This window comes from Salvelinus fontinalis, chromosome 42, assembly GCF_029448725.1.
Source record: "Salvelinus fontinalis isolate EN_2023a chromosome 42, ASM2944872v1, whole genome shotgun sequence".
Classification (NCBI taxonomy): domain Eukaryota; kingdom Metazoa; phylum Chordata; class Actinopteri; order Salmoniformes; family Salmonidae; genus Salvelinus; species Salvelinus fontinalis.
The window spans coordinates 4,873,843-4,891,898 of NC_074706.1; the positions used below are offsets into that span (position 1 = coordinate 4,873,843).

The window sequence follows — 18,056 nt, forward strand, 5'->3', positions numbered from 1 at the left end:
CCAGAACCCCATGTTACCCAAACCCCATGTTACCCAAAACCCCATGTTATCAAAACCCCATGTTACCAAAACCCCATGTTACCAAAACCCCATGTTACCCAAACCCCATGTTACCCAGAACCCCATTTTACCCAAACCCCATGTTACCCAGAACACCATGTTACCCAAACCCCACGTTACCCAAACCCCACGTTACCCAAACCCCACGTTACCCAAACCCCACGTTACCCAAACCCCACGTTACCCAAACCCCATGTTACCCAAACCCCATGTTACCCAAACCCCATGTTACCCAAACCCCATGTTACCCAAACCCCATGTTACCCAAAACCCCATGTTACCCAAAACCCCATGTTACCCAGAACCCCATGTTACCAAAACCCCATGTTATCAAAACCCCATGTGATTGGGTTGGTGTGGTAGGTGGACTTGAGGTGTTGATGGTAGGATCAGAGGTGATGTCACTCTCTTGGAGTCTGGCTGAGGTGTTGATGGTAGGATTTCCTGTGGGGGGTTTTCAGAACAGATCAGTTTCCTGTGGGGGTTTTCAGAACAGATCAGTTTCCTGTGGCGGTTTTCAGAACAGATCAGTTTCCTGTGGGGGTGTTTCAGAACAGATCAGTTTCCTGTGGGGGTTTTCAAAACAGATCAGTTTCCTGTGGGGGTTTTCAGAACAGATCAGTTTCCTGTGGGGGTTTTCAAAACATATCAGTTTGCTGTGGGGGTTTTCAAAACATATCAGTTTCCTGTGGGGGTTTTCAAAACAGATCAGTTTCCTGTGGGGGTTTTCAAAACAGATCAGTTTCCTGTGGGGGTTTTCAAAACAGATCAGTTTCCTGTGGGGGTTTTCAAAACAGATCAGTTTCCTGTGGGGGGTTTTCAGAACAGATCAGTTTCCTGTGGGGGTTTTCAGAACAGATCAGTTTGCTGTGGGGGTTTTCAAAACAGATCAGTTTCCTGTGGGGTTTTTCAAACAGATCAGTTTCCTGTGGGGTTTTTCAAAACATATCAGTTTCCCGTGGGGGTTTTCAAAACAGATCAGTTTCCTGTGGGGGGGTTTCAAAACAGATCAGTTTCCTGTGGGGGGGTTTCAAAACAGGTCAGTTTCCTGTGGGGGTTTTCAGAACAGATCAGTTTCCTGTGGGGGTTTTCAGAACAGATCAGTTTCCTGTGGGGGTTTTCAGAACAGATCAGTTTCCTGTGGGGGTTTTCAGAACAGATCAGTTTCCTGTGGGGGTTTTCAGAACAGATCAGTTTCCTGTGGGGGTTTTCAAAACATATCAGTTTGCTGTGGGGGTTTTCAAAACAGATCAGTTTCCTGTGGGGGTTTTCAAAACAGATCAGTTTCCTGTGGGGGTTTTCAAAACAGATCAGTTTCCTGTGGGGGTTTTCAAAACAGATCAGTTTCCTGTGGGGGTTTTCAAAACAGATCAGTTTCCTGTGGGGGGTTTTCAGAACAGATCAGTTTCCTGTGGGGGTTTTCAGAACAGATCAGTTTCCTGTGGGGGTTTTCAGAACAGATCAGTTTGCTGTGGGGGTTTTCAAAACAGATCAGTTTGCTGTGGGGGTTTTCAGAACAGATCAGTTTCCTGTGTGGGGGGGGGGGGTTCAAAGCAGATCAGTTTCCTGTGTTTTTTTTTTTAGAACAGATCAGTTTCCTGTGGGGATTTTCAAAACATCAGTTTGCAGACGTTAGCTGGGTTCAACCACCGATCCAAGATATGTTGCTAAGAAGTTTCTCACATCAATAACATAATGACATAGAAGTCATGTAGCCTAGCAGTAGTTTCCTCTCTTCATGACAGTACACTTCATTGCTCAGTGGAGCCCCAGTTAGAGACAGATATGATCCCTGCAGTGATATTGATCCTTTTAAATGTTTGCATGCTTTTGTCCTTCGAGAAAAACAATAGTTGATTTAAATGGCTTTTGACAGATTTCAAAACGCTTCCTTGAAGAACTTAGGGAGGATACACTTGTGCTTCGTCGCCAAAAGAAGGCCATGGAGGAGGGGAGGACCGTCTTCCGTTTGTCTACTAATGAACTGACACACTCCTCAACCACTAATCGTGTTCTGGATAAGTGGTTGAGGAGAAAAGGCTCAAAATATCAGCGTCAAGTTAGGCCTGGACTAAAAATGTAAAAGATGACTGGTTATGATTTGATGACATCACTGGTGAGAAGTCAGCGATAAATAGGCATTCAGTTAATGTCGTCCTCCGCTGTGGTGCCTGTATGCCTTCTAATGTCCGTGTTCCAGATTGGGAAGAGACAATATTGATGACATATTTCGTCTATCTATGGTTATAGAAGTCTAGAGACACACAAAAACGAGGAATTACTAGAAAAGCTTGGCCTATACAGAGAAGCCATTCCTTAACCGTGGAACTTCATAGAAACCCCCTAGCGGTCCATTGACAGTGAATAGATTCCCCCCTTCCTCTCGCGAGCTTTATTACCGTGCTGTCAGATACGTGGCCACGGGCCAACAAGTTGCACAATTAGCAGCAGGGGAGTTTCTAAACTCTCCGCTCCTTCCAAAGACAATGACAACCAGAGAGAGTTTATAGCATAGTCGGCGAGTTGGCATTAACTTTGTCACTTTTATATAACGTCAAAGACCTCGCCATAACATATTGGCTTGTTGGGAGCAGTTGGAGAAGCCTAGACATCACTCTTTAATTTGAGTTTTTACGCGATATGGAATCATCCCTGGAGTTTTCAAACTCTTTCACCAGTGTGTCTTCGCCCTCCGCGCGGTGTCGGATCTTCAAGATCATTGTGATCGGAGACTCCGGTGTCGGTAAGACCTGTCTCACCTACCGGTTCTGTGCCGGTGAGTTCCTCGACCGAACCGAAGCCACCATCGGTGTCGATTTCCGTGAGAGATTGGTCGAGGTCGAAGGCGAGAAAATCAAAGTAAGAGAAGTATAACGTTTAAACCGTTATTTCCAAATATTATGAACAAGTTGGGTCGTAATTACGCAGTTTAATGCGCCAGAGAATCACTGCGTTAAAACATGTGCCTTGTCATTTTTATACTCAGGCATTTTGAGAAGGTGGTGATGATTTCTTTCGGACGGCACTCTCATTGGGCTTCTTTTAAAAAAATAGATATTTCCACTTTGTAGGCGTTACTCGTTAAACATTTGTGTTTTCAGCTTAATCTGCGCCTACTATTGCACATGAACAGTCTGTGGTGTCATCTTTGGTCTATCAATCTTAGTTAAGTGCCTTTTGAAATATAGTTTTATTTGTACAGGACTAACAAACATGACTACTGTCTGGTAAAACAAAATGTCATCTATGTAAATGGTCATGTTTAGTTTTGGACCTAAACCAGTGTCGGATATCCAAGTGTCATTAAAGGCTCAGTTGAAAGGACTGTGATAAAATACTGTGTTTGTTTGTCCTCTTGGATCAACAGTGACTGTGTGGTTAAATAAGTATGAATACAATGAAAGTCTTTTTAACTTGAAACTAGTGCGTTTCAGACATACATACATACATACATAGATACATACATAGATACATACATACATACATACATACATACATAGATACATAGATACATACATACATACATACAGAGATACATACATACATACATACATACATACATACATACATACATACATACATACATACATACAGTATATCACAAAAGTTAGTACACCCTTCACATTTTTCTAAATATTTGAGTATATCTTTTCATTTGACAACACTGAAGAAATAACACTTTGCTACAATGTAAAGTAGTGAGTATACAGCTTGTATAACAGTGTAAATTTGCTGTCCCCTCAAAATAACTCAACACACAGCCATTAATGTCTAAACCGCTGGCAACAAAAGTGAGTACACCCCTAAGTGAAAATATCCAAATTGGGCCCAAAGTGTCAATATTTTGTGTGGCCACCATCATTTTCCAGCACTGCCTTAACCCTCTTGGGCATGGAGTTCACCAGAGCTTCACAGGTTGCCACTGGAGTCCTCTTCCACTCCTCCATGACGACATCACGGAGCTGGTGGATGTTAGAGACCTTGCACTCCTCCACCTTCCATTTGAGGATGCCCCACAGATGCTCAATAGGGTTTAGGTCTGGAGACATGCTTGGCCAGTCCATCACCTTTACCCTCAGCTTCTTTAGCAAGGCAGTGGTCGTCTTGGAGGTGTGTTTGGGGTCGTTATCATGTTGGAATACTGCCCTGCGGCCCAGTCTCCAAAGGGAGGGGATCATGTTCTGCTTCAGTATGTCACAGTACATGTTGGCATTCATGGTTCCCTCAATGAATTGTAGCTCCCCAGTGCCGGCAGCACTCATGCAGCCCCAGACCATGACACTCCCACCACCATGCTTGACTGTAGGCAAGACACACTTGTCTTTGTACTCCTCACCTGGTTGCCGCCACACACGCTTGACACCATCTGAACCAAATAAGTTTATTTTGGTCTCATCAGACCACGGGACATGGTTCCAGTAATCCATGTCCTTAATCTGCTTGTCTTCAGCAAACTGTTTGCGGGCTTTGTTGTGCATCATCTTTAGAAGAGGCTTCCTTCTGGGATGACAGCCATGCAGACCAATTTGATGCAGTGTACAGCGTATGGTCTGAGCACTGACAGGCTGACCCTCCACCCCTTCAACCTCTGCAGCAATGCTGGCAGCACTCATACGTCTATTTCCCAAAGACAACCTCTGGATATGACGCTGAGCACGTGCACTCAACTTCTTTGGTCGACCATGGCGAGGCCTGTTCTGAGTGGAACCTGTCCAGTTCAACCGCTGTATGGTCTTGGCCACCGTGCTGCAGCTCAGTTTCAGGGTCTTGGCAATCTTCTTATAGCCCAGGCCATCTTTATGTAGAGCAACAATTCTTTTTTTCAGCTCCTCAGAGAGTTCTTTGCCATGAGGTGCCATGTTGAACTTCCAGTGACCAGTCAGTATGAGGGAGTGTGAGAGCGATGACACCAAATTTAACACACCTGCTCCCCATTCACACCTGAGACCTTGTAACACTAACGAGTCACATAACACCGGGGAGGGAAAATGGCTAATTGGGCCAAATTTGGACATTTTCACTTAGGGGTGTACTCACTTTTGTTGCCAGCGGTTTAGACATTAATGGCTGTGTGTTGAGTTATTTTGAGGGGACAGCAAATTTACACTGTTATACAAGCTGTACACTCACTACTTTACATTGTAGCAAAGTGTCATTTCTTCAGTGTTGTCAAATGAAAAGATATACTCAAATATTTAGAAAAATGTGAGGGGTGTACTCACTTTTGTGATATACTGTACATACATACATACATACATACATACATACATACATACATACATACAGCAGAACAAACCACATATGCAATACTTTTATATGGTCATGACACATATGACAAAGGCTGTATCACAACCGGCCGTGATTGGGTGTCCCATAGGGCAGCGCACAATTGGCCCAGCGTCATCCTGCTTAGGGTTTGGCCGGGGTAGGCCGTCATTGTAAATAAGAGTTTGTTCTTAACTGACTTGCGTCGTTAAAAAAAGGGTTAAATAGCACAACACATAACATTAGTAGGTTTATTTAATGTTGTGAAAAGTATTGTAACATCAGTGATGGGTTAAATAATGTGACTTCTCTGTGTGTTTATGGAAAAACAGACATGAAAGAGGATGTTGGCCAACACATGTTCTCTTTATCAGAGCAGGGCAGACCACATGATAGAGGAAGCATGTCATGGTGATTAACAAGACATTGTTTTGTATCTGGGTTAAAGAAAGAGATAGGAGGCCAGACATGGGCAGAATACTTATTTAAAATATTACAAATACTTGAGATACCTTGGGTTGCCTGCATGGTTTAGTGTTATCACTTTTGGGACTATCCAATTGGTTCCATTGTGCCAGGACAAATTAAACCAAGCATTACTCACCCGCAAGTATTTTACATAATGTATTTCTGCCTTTTGGCCTTTGTGTATTCTGGTTTTCTCTCTCTCTCTGACCTACCTCAAACTGTTTCAAAACACATATCTCGTTTAGGGGCCTCTCTCTCTCTGACCTACCTCAGACTGCTTCAAAACACATATCTCGTTTAGGGGCCTCTCTCTCTCTCTGACCTACCTCAAACTGTTTCAAAACACATATCTCGTTTAGGGGCCTCTCTCTCTCTGACCTACCTCAGACTGTTTCAAAACACATATCTCGTTTAGGGGCAAAAGTCCTCCATGTATTTTATCAGAGCCAAACATTCCACTGCCTGAAGGGCTCTAGACATTCTACGGAAACGGAGTGAGAGAGGAGTGAGAGAGGAGTGACAGAGCATCGTATACAGTCCGTTCCAAAAATGCAGCGGGACAAAACTATGTAGAACTCGATGCAAACTACACTCCGTGTACATCATAGGTAGAGCCCTTTAGAGAGCGGAGGTTACTAGGAGACAGGGTTGACCTTCTGATTGGATGCAGTTATCATGAGAGAAGTGGAGGAGAAATGGTTATATTGACGTTGGTCTTCTATCTGGTGAGTCGATATTTTGATGGGAAATAGAATAACATCATCTGCTGACTAACTGTGTGTGTGAGAGAGTTTATACAGCCGCCCTCTCTCTCTCCCCCCGCCCTCTCTCTCTCCCCCCGCCCTCTCGCCTCGCTCTCTCGCCCCGCCCTCTCTCGCTCTTGCCCTCTCTCTCTCTCCCTCGCCCTCTCTCCCCCTGCCCTCTCTCTCTCCCCCTGCCCTCTCTCTCCCCCCTGCCCTCTCTCTCCCCCCTGCCCTCTCTCTCCCCCCTGCCCTCTCTCTCCCCCCTGCCCTCTCTCTCCCCCCTGCCCTCTCTCTCTCCCCCCTGCCCTCTCTCTCTCCCCCCTGCCCTCTCTCTCCCCCCTGCCCTCTCTCTTCCCCCCTGCCCTCTCTCTTCCCCCCTGCCCTCTCTCTTCCCCCCTGCCCTCTCTCTTCCCCCCTGCCCTCTCTCTTCCCCCCTGCCCTCTCTCTTCCCCCCGCCCTCTCTCTCTCTCCCCTCGCCCTCTCTCTCTCTCCCCTCGCCCTCTCTCTCTCCCCCCGCCCTCCCCCCCCCCCTGCCCTCTCCCCCCCCCCCCCCCCCGCCCTCTCTCTTCCACGTGATCCAGAACCCGATAAGTGGTTGAGGAGTGTGTCAGTTCATTAGTAGACAAAGGGAGACGGTCCTCCCCTCCTCGATAGCCTCCTTTTGGCAAGGAGGGACAAGTGTTTTGAAATCTTCCACGCCCCCTTTAAATCGCCCTTGTTTTTCTCGAAGGAGAAATGCATGCAAACATTTATTCTACTTATCCTTTTATCTTTAAAATATCTTGTCCAATTATCTAAATGAGTTTTTATCACTTTATACATTTATTTTGGGATTCCACCCTCTAAACCTCATTAGCCAAATGACGCACGATTGGAGAAGTCTCATTTCATACAAGCTCATTGTCGTCCACTTTCCCTCTCCTCGCCACCTCTCCTGGTTTAACTTTGACCTTTTTTAAAGGAGGACAGAGAGGATGGAGGAGAAAGGACACAGGAGGTGAGCAAATTTAATTGAGAAAAGGCCCCTCCCTCTCTCTGTCTGCTTCCCCCTCTTTCTCCATCTCTAAAACCCCTTCTCTCACATGTAGAATAGTTTCACCCCCCCCCAACCATCTCTCTCCCTCCAGCTCCAGCTATGGGACACGGCGGGTCAGGAGCGTTTCAGGAAGTCTATGGTCCAGCAGTACTATCGGAACGTTCATGCTGTTCTCTTCATCTATGACGTCACCAGACCAGACAGCTTCAGAGGCCTGCCAGCCTGGATAGAGGAGTGTGGACGGTACTCACTGGGACAGGAGATAACCAGGTTAGTTATATACACACAACCTGGATAGAGGAGTGTAGACGGTACTCACTGGGACAGGAGATAACCAGGTTAGTTATATACACACAACCTGGATAGAGGAGTGTAGACGGTACTCACTGGGACAGGAGATAACCAGGTTAGTTATATACACACAACCTGGATAGAGGAGTGTAGACGGTACTCACTGGGACAGGAGATAACCAGGTTAGTTATACACACACAACCTGGATAGAGGAGTGTAGACGGTACTCACTGGGACAGGAGATAACCAGGTTAGTTATATACACACAACCTGGATAGAGGAGTGTAGACGGTACTCACTGGGACAGGAGATAACCAGGTTAGTTATATACACACAACCTGGATAGAGGAGTGTAGACGGTACTCACTGGGACAGGAGATAACCAGGTTAGTTATATACACACAACCTGGATAGAGGAGTGTAGACGGTACTCACTGGGACAGGAGATAACCAGGTTAGTTATATACACACAACCTGGATAGAGGAGTGTAGACGGTACTCACTGGGACAGGAGATAACCAGGTTAGTTATATACACACAACCTGGATAGAGGAGTGTAGACGGTACTCACTGGGACAGGAGATAACCAGGTTAGTTATATACACACAACCTGGATAGAGGAGTGTAGACGCTATTCACTGGGACAGGAGATAACCAGGTTAGTTATATACACACAACCTGGATAGAGGAGTGTAGACGGTACTCACGGGGACAGGAGATAACCAGGTTAGTTATATACACACAACCTGGATAGAGGAGTGTAGACGGTACTCACTGGGACAGGAGATAACCAGGTTAGTTATATACACACAACCTGGATAGAGGAGTGTAGACGGTACTCACTGGGACAGGAGATAACCAGGTTAGTTATATACACACAACCTGGATAGAGGAGTGTAGACGGTACTCACTGGGACAGGAGATAACCAGGTTAGTTATATACACACAACCTGGATAGAGGAGTGTAGACGGTACTCACTGGGACAGGAGATAACCAGGTTAGTTATATACACACAACCTGGATAGAGGAGTGTAGACGGTACTCACTGGGACAGGAGATAACCAGGTTAGTTATATACACACAACCTGGATAGAGGAGTGTAGACGCTATTCACTGGGACAGGAGATAACCAGGTTAGTTATATACACACAACCTGGATAGAGGAGTGTAGACGCTACTCACTGGGACAGGAGATAACCAGGTTAGTTATATACACACAACCTGGATAGAGGAGTGTAGACGGTACTCACGGGGACAGGAGATAACCAGGTTAGTTATATACACACAACCTGGATAGAGGAGTGTAGACGGTACTCACTGGGACAGGAGATAACCAGGTTAGTTATATACACACAACCTGGATAGAGGAGTGTAGACGGTACTCACTGGGACAGGAGATAACCAGGTTAGTTATATACACACAACCTGGATAGAGGAGTGTAAACGGTACTCACTGGGACAGGAGATAACCAGGTTAGTTATATACACACAACCTGGATAGAGGAGTGTAGACGCTATTCACTGGGACAGGAGATAACCAGGTTAGTTATATACACACAACCTGGATAGAGGAGTGTAGACGGTACTCACGGGGACAGGAGATAACCAGGTTAGTTATATACACACAACCTGGATAGAGGAGTGTAGACGGTACTCACTGGGACAGGAGATAACCAGGTTAGTTATATACACACAACCTGGATAGAGGAGTGTAGACGGTACTCACTGGGACAGGAGATAACCAGGTTAGTTATATACACACAACCTGGATAGAGGAGTGTAGACGGTACTCACGGGGACAGGAGATAACCAGGTTAGTTATATACACACAACCTGGATAGAGGAGTGTAAACGGTACTCACTGGGACAGGAGATAACCAGGTTAGTTATATACACACAACCTGGATAGAGGAGTGTAGACGGTACTCACTGGGACAGGAGATAACCAGGTTAGTTATATACACACAACCTGGATAGAGGAGTGTAGACGCTATTCACTGGGACAGGAGATAACCAGGTTAGTTATATACACACAACCTGGATAGAGGAGTGTAGACGGTACTCACGGGGACAGGAGATAACCAGGTTAGTTATATACACACAACCTGGATAGAGGAGTGTAGACGGTACTCACGGGGACAGGAGATAACCAGGTTAGTTATATACACACAACCTGGATAGAGGAGTGTAGACGGTACTCACTGGGACAGGAGATAACCAGGTTAGTTATATACACACAACCTGGATAGAGGAGTGTAGACGGTACTCACGGGGACAGGAGATAACCAGGTTAGTTATATACACACACAACCTGGATAGAGGAGTGTAAACGGTACTCACTGGGACAGGAGATAACCAGGTTAGTTATATACACACAACCTGGATAGAGGAGTGTAGACGGTACTCACTGGGACAGGAGATAACCAGGTTAGTTATATACACACAACCTGGATAGAGGAGTGTAAACGGTACTCACTGGGACAGGAGATAACCAGGTTAGTTATATACACACAACCTGGATAGAGGAGTGTAAACGGTACTCACTGGGACAGGAGATAACCAGGTTAGTTATATACACACAGCCTGGATAGAGGAGTGTAGACGGTACTCACTGGGACAGGAGATAACCAGGTTAGTTATATACACACAACCTGGATAGAGGAGTGTAAACGGTACTCACTGGGACAGGAGATAACCAGGTTAGTTATATACACACAACCTGGATAGAGGAGTGTAGACGGTACTCACTGGGACAGGAGATAACCAGGTTAGTTATATACACACAACCTGGATAGAGGAGTGTAGACGGTACTCACGGGGACAGGAGATAACCAGGTTAGTTATATACACACAGCCTGGATAGAGGAGTGTAGACGGTACTCACGGGGACAGGAGATAACCAGGTTAGTTATATACACACAACCTGGATAGAGGAGTGTAGACGGTACTCACGGGGACAGGAGATAACCAGGTTAGTTAGTCATATTAGAAGCCAATTCCACTTGTCCTTTTTTCTTAAATCTGCCCCCTTTACACTTGATCAGTTTCACGTGGAGGCCCAGAGGAACTAGCTCTATCGCCAGGATCAGATTCAGAAAAGCTGCATTGTGTCCGCATTGGGCAGCTGTGTTACACACACCTCAAACAACACACAATAACAACACACAGTAAACACATTGTTTTGAATACTCTGTAGTGGTCAACGTTGCCTTTTCGGTTGTAACCTGTAACGTTTTAAACTCTCCATACGTCTCCCCCTCTGCAGGTTCCTCGTGGGTAACAAGAGCGACCTCCGTGACACCTGCAGCTGTGACCCCAGCTCCATCAATGTCGAAGGTCAGGTGACACGGGATCAGGCCCAGAAGTTTGCAGCGGCCCACGGGATGATTCTGTTTGAAACGTCTGCTAAAAGCCCCCCTGGAGAAGGAGAACCAGGAGGGGGGCATCAGGACAGCGTAGAGGACGTGTTCATGGCCCTGGCCTCCAGGCTGAAGAGACAGACCAGACCCCCTCCCCCGCTTCTCAACAACACAGGAGTGTCTGGCTCCTATTGTGGGTCGTATTGTGGGTCCTATACAGGGACAGCTTCATTCAGACTGCCAGCCAAGAAGAACCCTCAGAAAGACTTCTGGACATGCACCTGTTGAGGGAGGCAGGGTGAGAAGAGGGATGGGACATGGGATGGAAGGAGGAGGAGGGGGGGGGGGGGGGGGGGGGAATTTAGGGTGCCCACCAGGAACTCAGAGAAAGACTTCTGGACATACACCTGTTGAGAGGGAGGGAGAAAGAAAGAAAGAAGAGGGAGAGAGGGGAGAGGGGGAGGAAGTCCTCTCTGATCAAGCATCTATATCAGTGGAGGGTGCTAAGGGGAGGACGACTCATAATAATGGCTGGAATGGATTGGTATCAAATACGTGGTTTCCATGGTTTCCAGGTGTTTGATACCTTTCCATTTACTCCATTCCAGCCATTGTTATGAGCCGTTCTCCCCTCAGCATCCTCCACTGATCTATAGCCTGCTCTCAGATCTGTTGTCTCCTTCTATAGCCTGATCTCAGATCTGTTGTCTCCTTCTATAGCCTGCTCTCAGATCTGTTGTCTCCTTTTATAGCCTGCTCTCAGATCTGTTGTCTCCTTTTATAGCCTGCTCTCAGATCTGTTGTCTCCTTCTATAGCCTGATCTCAGATCTGTTGTCTCCTTCTATAGCCTGCTCTCAGATCTGTTGTCTCCTTCTATAGCCTGCTCTCAGATCTGTTGTCTCCTTCTATAGCCTGCTCTCAGATCTGTTGTCTCCTTCTATAGCCTGCTCTCAGATCTGTTGTCTCCTTCTATAGCCTGCTCTCAGATCTGTTGTCTCCTTCTATAGCCTGCTCTCAGATCTGTTGTCTCCTTCTATAGGCTGCTCTCAGATCTGTTGTCTCCTTCTATAGGCTGCTCTCAGATCTGTTGTCTCCTTCTATAGCCTGCTCTCAGATCTGTTGTCTCCTTCTATAGGCTGCTCTCAGATCTGTTGTCTCCTTCTATAGGCTGCTCTCAGATCTGTTGTCTCCTTCTATAGGCTGCTCTCAGATCTGTTTGTGCTCTTGCCAACTCCGTTGAGGTTATAATCGAGCCAAAAATGTAAGACTGGTACCCAGGATAAAGCATTAACGAAAGAGTCGTTCTACTAATTCGGTGCCTTTTGAAAACGTTTGACTTCACCAAATTTTAACATTCTGTCATAATGAGTACATGTTCAACTTATGTTTCCCCATCGCAACACGTTAAAGAGGAAAATTACTATAGTAAGTGCCAAATAATGTAACAGGGTTGACCGTCACAGGGGCTGACCGTACCGGGGGCTGACCGTACCGGGGGCTGACCGTACCGGGGGCTGACCGTACCGGGGGTTGACCGTACCGGGGGTTGACCGTAACAGGGGCTGACGATTTCATCTTAAATCAGCCATGAATCCCCTTGTGACAGGGGGAATGTAAGCTTGTTACTGTATGTGCAACAGAGGGAGGAGGCAAGCTTCCCAAAACATTTTTAATTGATAAAACATTTTTAGCCTGTCTATCTGTAGGTAACAGGGTTGACTTTCGTTTCGCTCGACCCGCTCGGTTTTACTCCACAAAACACCAGAAAATGGCCAAAAAGAATAGAAGCAGCTCGCCTGTTTTGACACTATGATTTGACTACAAGATGTTAAATGTTTCTTTTGGAAGAAATATTTATAATTTTCACCATATTAAAATGAGAGTTCAATTCACTTAACAGGGTTGACCTTAAAATGAGGGACTGAATCACTAATCACAATAAAATAACTAGGGCTTTACAATGATGGAGAAATGTTGGGATTAAAGGGGGTTAATCTTCCTAGAAGTCGGAGAGGGTGCACGGAGGGACATCTCAAAATGCTGAAGTCTATTCCTATTAAATCAGATTTATTGAATTCTCCATGTGGTCTATATTAAATGGCACACAATTTAATATAACAGGCTTTTCAAATTCAATATTGGTGCTCAATTTTTACCTGAAATATCAAAGGGATGCAAAAGGCCCTCATTTCGTGGAATGACCCAAAAAACAGTGGAGGCTCTTGGAGATACATTATGCAGTACTTCCAGAGGAGTAACTTTCTGATGACTGTGCAGTGGGTCGTCTTTTATGTGTCTCCATCTGTCCATCTTTGCCATATGGTCATTGTATAGCAGGAAAGACAGACTGTACATTTTCATTCATGATGTGTGTAAATGTTTTCAATATTTAATAAAATAAGCAGTGTTCTTCAAAGTTGTAATCAATAGAACTACTCTTTTCTCTGAACGGAATTGTGTTTTATATTGTTCATCCCGTGGCAGTTTGTCTGATTTCTCACAGCCATCTAATGCAGGTCTGTATTACTTTTCAGTGTTAATTTTTGAAGTTAGTTTTGCAAGTAAACGATGTCCTACAGCAGAGCAAGATGAGAACACGCTCAGTATGTTTCTTGATCTCTGGATGAGAAGGAGAGAATCGCTGCCCCAGGATACCAACTGTGAAAAGGTTACACTTCACAACCCGATTTACTCCCTGGAAACACTCCCCTTTTCCATGGTTACTGTAGTAGAGGGACTACACAGGAGGAGTTGTGTGCTGGTCATGCAGGAGTGTGGTCGGTTGAGCATGGTGTGTGTGACAGGCCGTCACATGACCCTTCTGCTCAGTGCAGCAAATGACACACATGTCACCAACAGCTGTGTGTGTGTGTGTGTGTGTGGCACCACAGTATGGTGCAACATTCATCGGTTAGCTGACAGAGGTCCTTCTCTCTCCTTTCACAGACTTCCTGAACTGACTGAACCAGAACAAGTGGAAGGGGCCTCCTGGTTGCCTTTAAGCACTGGTCTCAGGTCAGGGAGTTCATAAAGCGTCTGCTTATCTAGGATCAGGTCCCATGTCAACTCATTACCATCGACTAGACTCATAATGGTTCATTTGGGGTTAGTTAAATCTGATCCTAGATCTGCACTATATCTGTGTTTTATAAACCAATCTATTGTTATAGCTCTTTTTACAACCGCAAAATAATGACCTATATCTCAAATCAGTAGGAGTCCAGGAGTTATTTTCATTGATAACACGTCTAGGGTGACAGGCAAGCAAGGAGGAACTTCCTGTCAGGAACTTCCTGTCACGTCTAGGGTGACAGGCAAGCAAGGAGGAACTTCCTGTCAGGAACTTCCTGTCACGTCTAGGGTGACAGGCAAGCAAGGGGGGACTTCCTGTCAGGAACTTCCTGTCACGTCTAGGGTGACAGGCAAGCAAGGAGGGACTCAGGAAGGGAGGAAACAGATTCTAGATGAAGATCCTATATTGACTACTGTTTGGTAACACTGTTATATAACCTGTAGATGGTAACACTGTTATATAACCTGTAGATGGTAACACTGAGTTATATAACCTATAGATGGTAACACTGAGTTATATAACCTATAGATGGTAACACTGTTATATAACCTATAGATGGTAACACTGTTATATAACCTATAGATGGTAACACTGTTATATAACCTATAGATGGTAACACTGTTATATAACCTGTAGACGGTAACACTGTTATATAACCTATAGATGGTAACACTGTTATATAACCTGTAGATGGTAACACTGTTATATAACCTGTAGATGGTAACACTGTTATATAACCTGTAGATGGTAACACTGAGTTATATAACCTATAGATGGTAACACTGAGTTATATAACCTATAGATGGTAACACTGTTATATAACCTATAGATGGTAACACTGTTATATAACCTGTAGATGGTAACACTGAGTTATATAACCTATAGATGGTAACACTGAGTTATATAACCTATAGATGGTAACACTGAGTTATATAACCTATAGATGGTAACACTGAGTTATATAACCTATAGATGGTAACACTGTTATATAACCTATAGATGGTAACACTGTTATATAACCTGTAGATGGTAACACTGTTATATAACCTGTAGATGGTAACACTGAGTTATATAACCTATAGATGGTAACACTGTTATATAACCTATAGATGGTAACACTGTTATATAACCTATAGATGGTAACACTGTTATATAACCTATAGATGGTATAACTGAGTTATATAACCTATAGATGGTAACACTGAGTTATATAACCTATAGATGGTAACACTGAGTTATATAACCTATAGATGGTAACACTGAGTTATATAACCTATAGATGGTAACACTGAGTTATATAACCTATAGATGGTAACACTGTTATATAACCTATAGATGGTAACACTGTTATATAACCTATAGATGGTAACACTGTTATATAACCTGTAGATGGTAACACTGTTATATAACCTATAGATGGTAACACTGAGTTATATAACCTATAGATGGTAACACTGAGTTATATAACCTATAGATGGTAACACTGAGTTATATAACCTTTAGATGGTAACACTGTTATATAACCTATAGATGGTAACACTGTTATATAACCTATAGATGGTAACACTGTTATATAACCTATAGATGGTAACACTGAGTTATATAACCTGTAGATGGTAACACTGTTATATAACCTATAGATGATAACACTGAGTTATATAACCTGTAGATGGTAACACTGAGTTATATAACATATAGATGGTAACACTGAGTTATATAACCTATAGATGGTAACACTGAGTTATATAACCTTTAGATGGTAACACTGTTATATAACCTGTAGATGGTAACACTGTTATATAACCTATAGATGGTAACACTGTTATATAACCTGTAGATGGTAACACTGTTATATAACCTATAGATGGTAACACTGTTATATAACCTGTAGATGGTAACACTGTTATATAACCTGTAGATGGTAACACTGAGTTATATAACCTATAGATGGTAACACTGAGTTATATAACCTATAGATGGTAACACTGTTATATAACCTATAGATGGTAACACTGTTATATAACCTGTAGATGGTAACACTGTTATATAACCTGTAGATGGTAACACTGAGTTATATAACCTATAGATGGTAACACTGTTATATAACCTATAGATGGTAACACTGTTATATAACCTATAGATGGTAACACTGTTATATAACCTATAGATGGTAACACTGTTATATAACCTATAGATGGTAACACTGTTATATAACCTATAGATGGTAACACTGTTATATAACCTGTAGATGGTAACACTGTTATATAACCTGTAGATGGTAACACTGTTATATAACCTATAGATGGTAACACTGAGTTATATAACCTGTAGATGGTAACACTGTTATATAACCTATAGATGGTAACACTGTTATATAACCTATAGATGGTAACACTGTTATATAACCTATAGATGGTATAACTGAGTTATATAACCTATAGATGGTAACACTGTTATATAACCTATAGATGGTAACACTGTTATATAACCTGTAGATGGTAACACTGTTATATAACCTATAGATGGTAACACTGAGTTATATAACCTATAGATGGTAACACTGAGTTATATAACCTATAGATGGTAACACTGAGTTATATAACCTTTAGATGGTAACACTGTTATATAACCTATAGATGGTAACACTGTTATATAACCTATAGATGGTAACACTGTTATATAACCTATAGATGGTAACTCTGTTATATAACCTATAGATGGTAACACTGAGTTATATAACCTATAGATGGTAACACTGAGTTATATAACCTGTAGATGGTAACACTGTTATATAACCTGTAGATGGTAACACTGTTATATAACCTATAGATGGTAACACTGAGTTATATAACCTATAGATGGTAACACTGTTATATAACCTGTAGATGGTAACACTGTTATATAACCTATAGATGGTAACACTGAGTTATATAACCTATAGATGGTAACACTGAGTTATATAACCTATAGATGGTAACACTGTTATATAACCTATAGATGGTAACACTGTTATATAACCTATAGATGGTAACACTGTTATATAACCTATAGATGGTAACACTGAGTTATATAACCTGTAGATGGTAACACTGTTATATAACCTATAGATGATAACACTGAGTTATATAACCTGTAGATGGTAACACTGAGTTATATAACCTATAGATGGTAACACTGAGTTATATAACCTATAGATGGTAACACTGAGTTATATAACCTTTAGATGGTAACACTGTTATATAACCTGTAGATGGTAACACTGAGTTATATAACCTTTAGATGGTAACACTGTTATATAACCTGTAGATGGTAACACTGTTATATAACCTATAGATGGTAACACTGTTATATAACCTGTAGATGGTAACACTGTTATATAACCTGTAGATGGTAACACTGTTATATAACCTGTAGATGGTAACACTGTTATATAACCTATAGATAGTAACACTGAGTTATATAACCTATAGATGGTAACACTGTTATATAACCTGTAGATGGTAACTCTGTTATATAACCTATAGATGGTAACACTGAGTTATATGTTTTCTTGCCTAACATCATTATGTGGAAACGGTACATTGATATATTTGTTCTATGGAGGGGTGATGCAAAACAGCTCCAGGCGTTCCATGCTTTTCAGAACTCCTGTTCTGAACATCTGAGATTTCCTACGCAATCTGATACACTTCAAATCAGTTTCCTTGATCTTGTGTGAAGATAATGTTCTATACACTGATCTTTACAGGAAACCTACT

The 18,056-nt window shown here is 43.1% G+C and overlaps 1 protein-coding gene across 1 annotated transcript; it reads left to right on the forward strand.

Moving 5' to 3' along the window:
* The first annotated feature begins 1,764 nt into the window (after positions 1 to 1,764).
* LOC129841320 (ras-related protein Rab-33B-like) lies at positions 1,765 to 11,561 on the forward strand. Its single transcript, XM_055909537.1, has 3 exons — positions 1,765 to 2,919; positions 7,664 to 7,842; positions 11,131 to 11,561. The coding sequence occupies exons 1-3, from the start codon at positions 2,701 to 2,703 to the stop codon at positions 11,510 to 11,512; spliced, it is 780 nt and encodes a 259-aa protein (XP_055765512.1). The 5' UTR covers positions 1,765 to 2,700; the 3' UTR covers positions 11,513 to 11,561.
* The last annotated feature ends 6,495 nt before the right edge of the window (positions 11,562 to 18,056 follow it).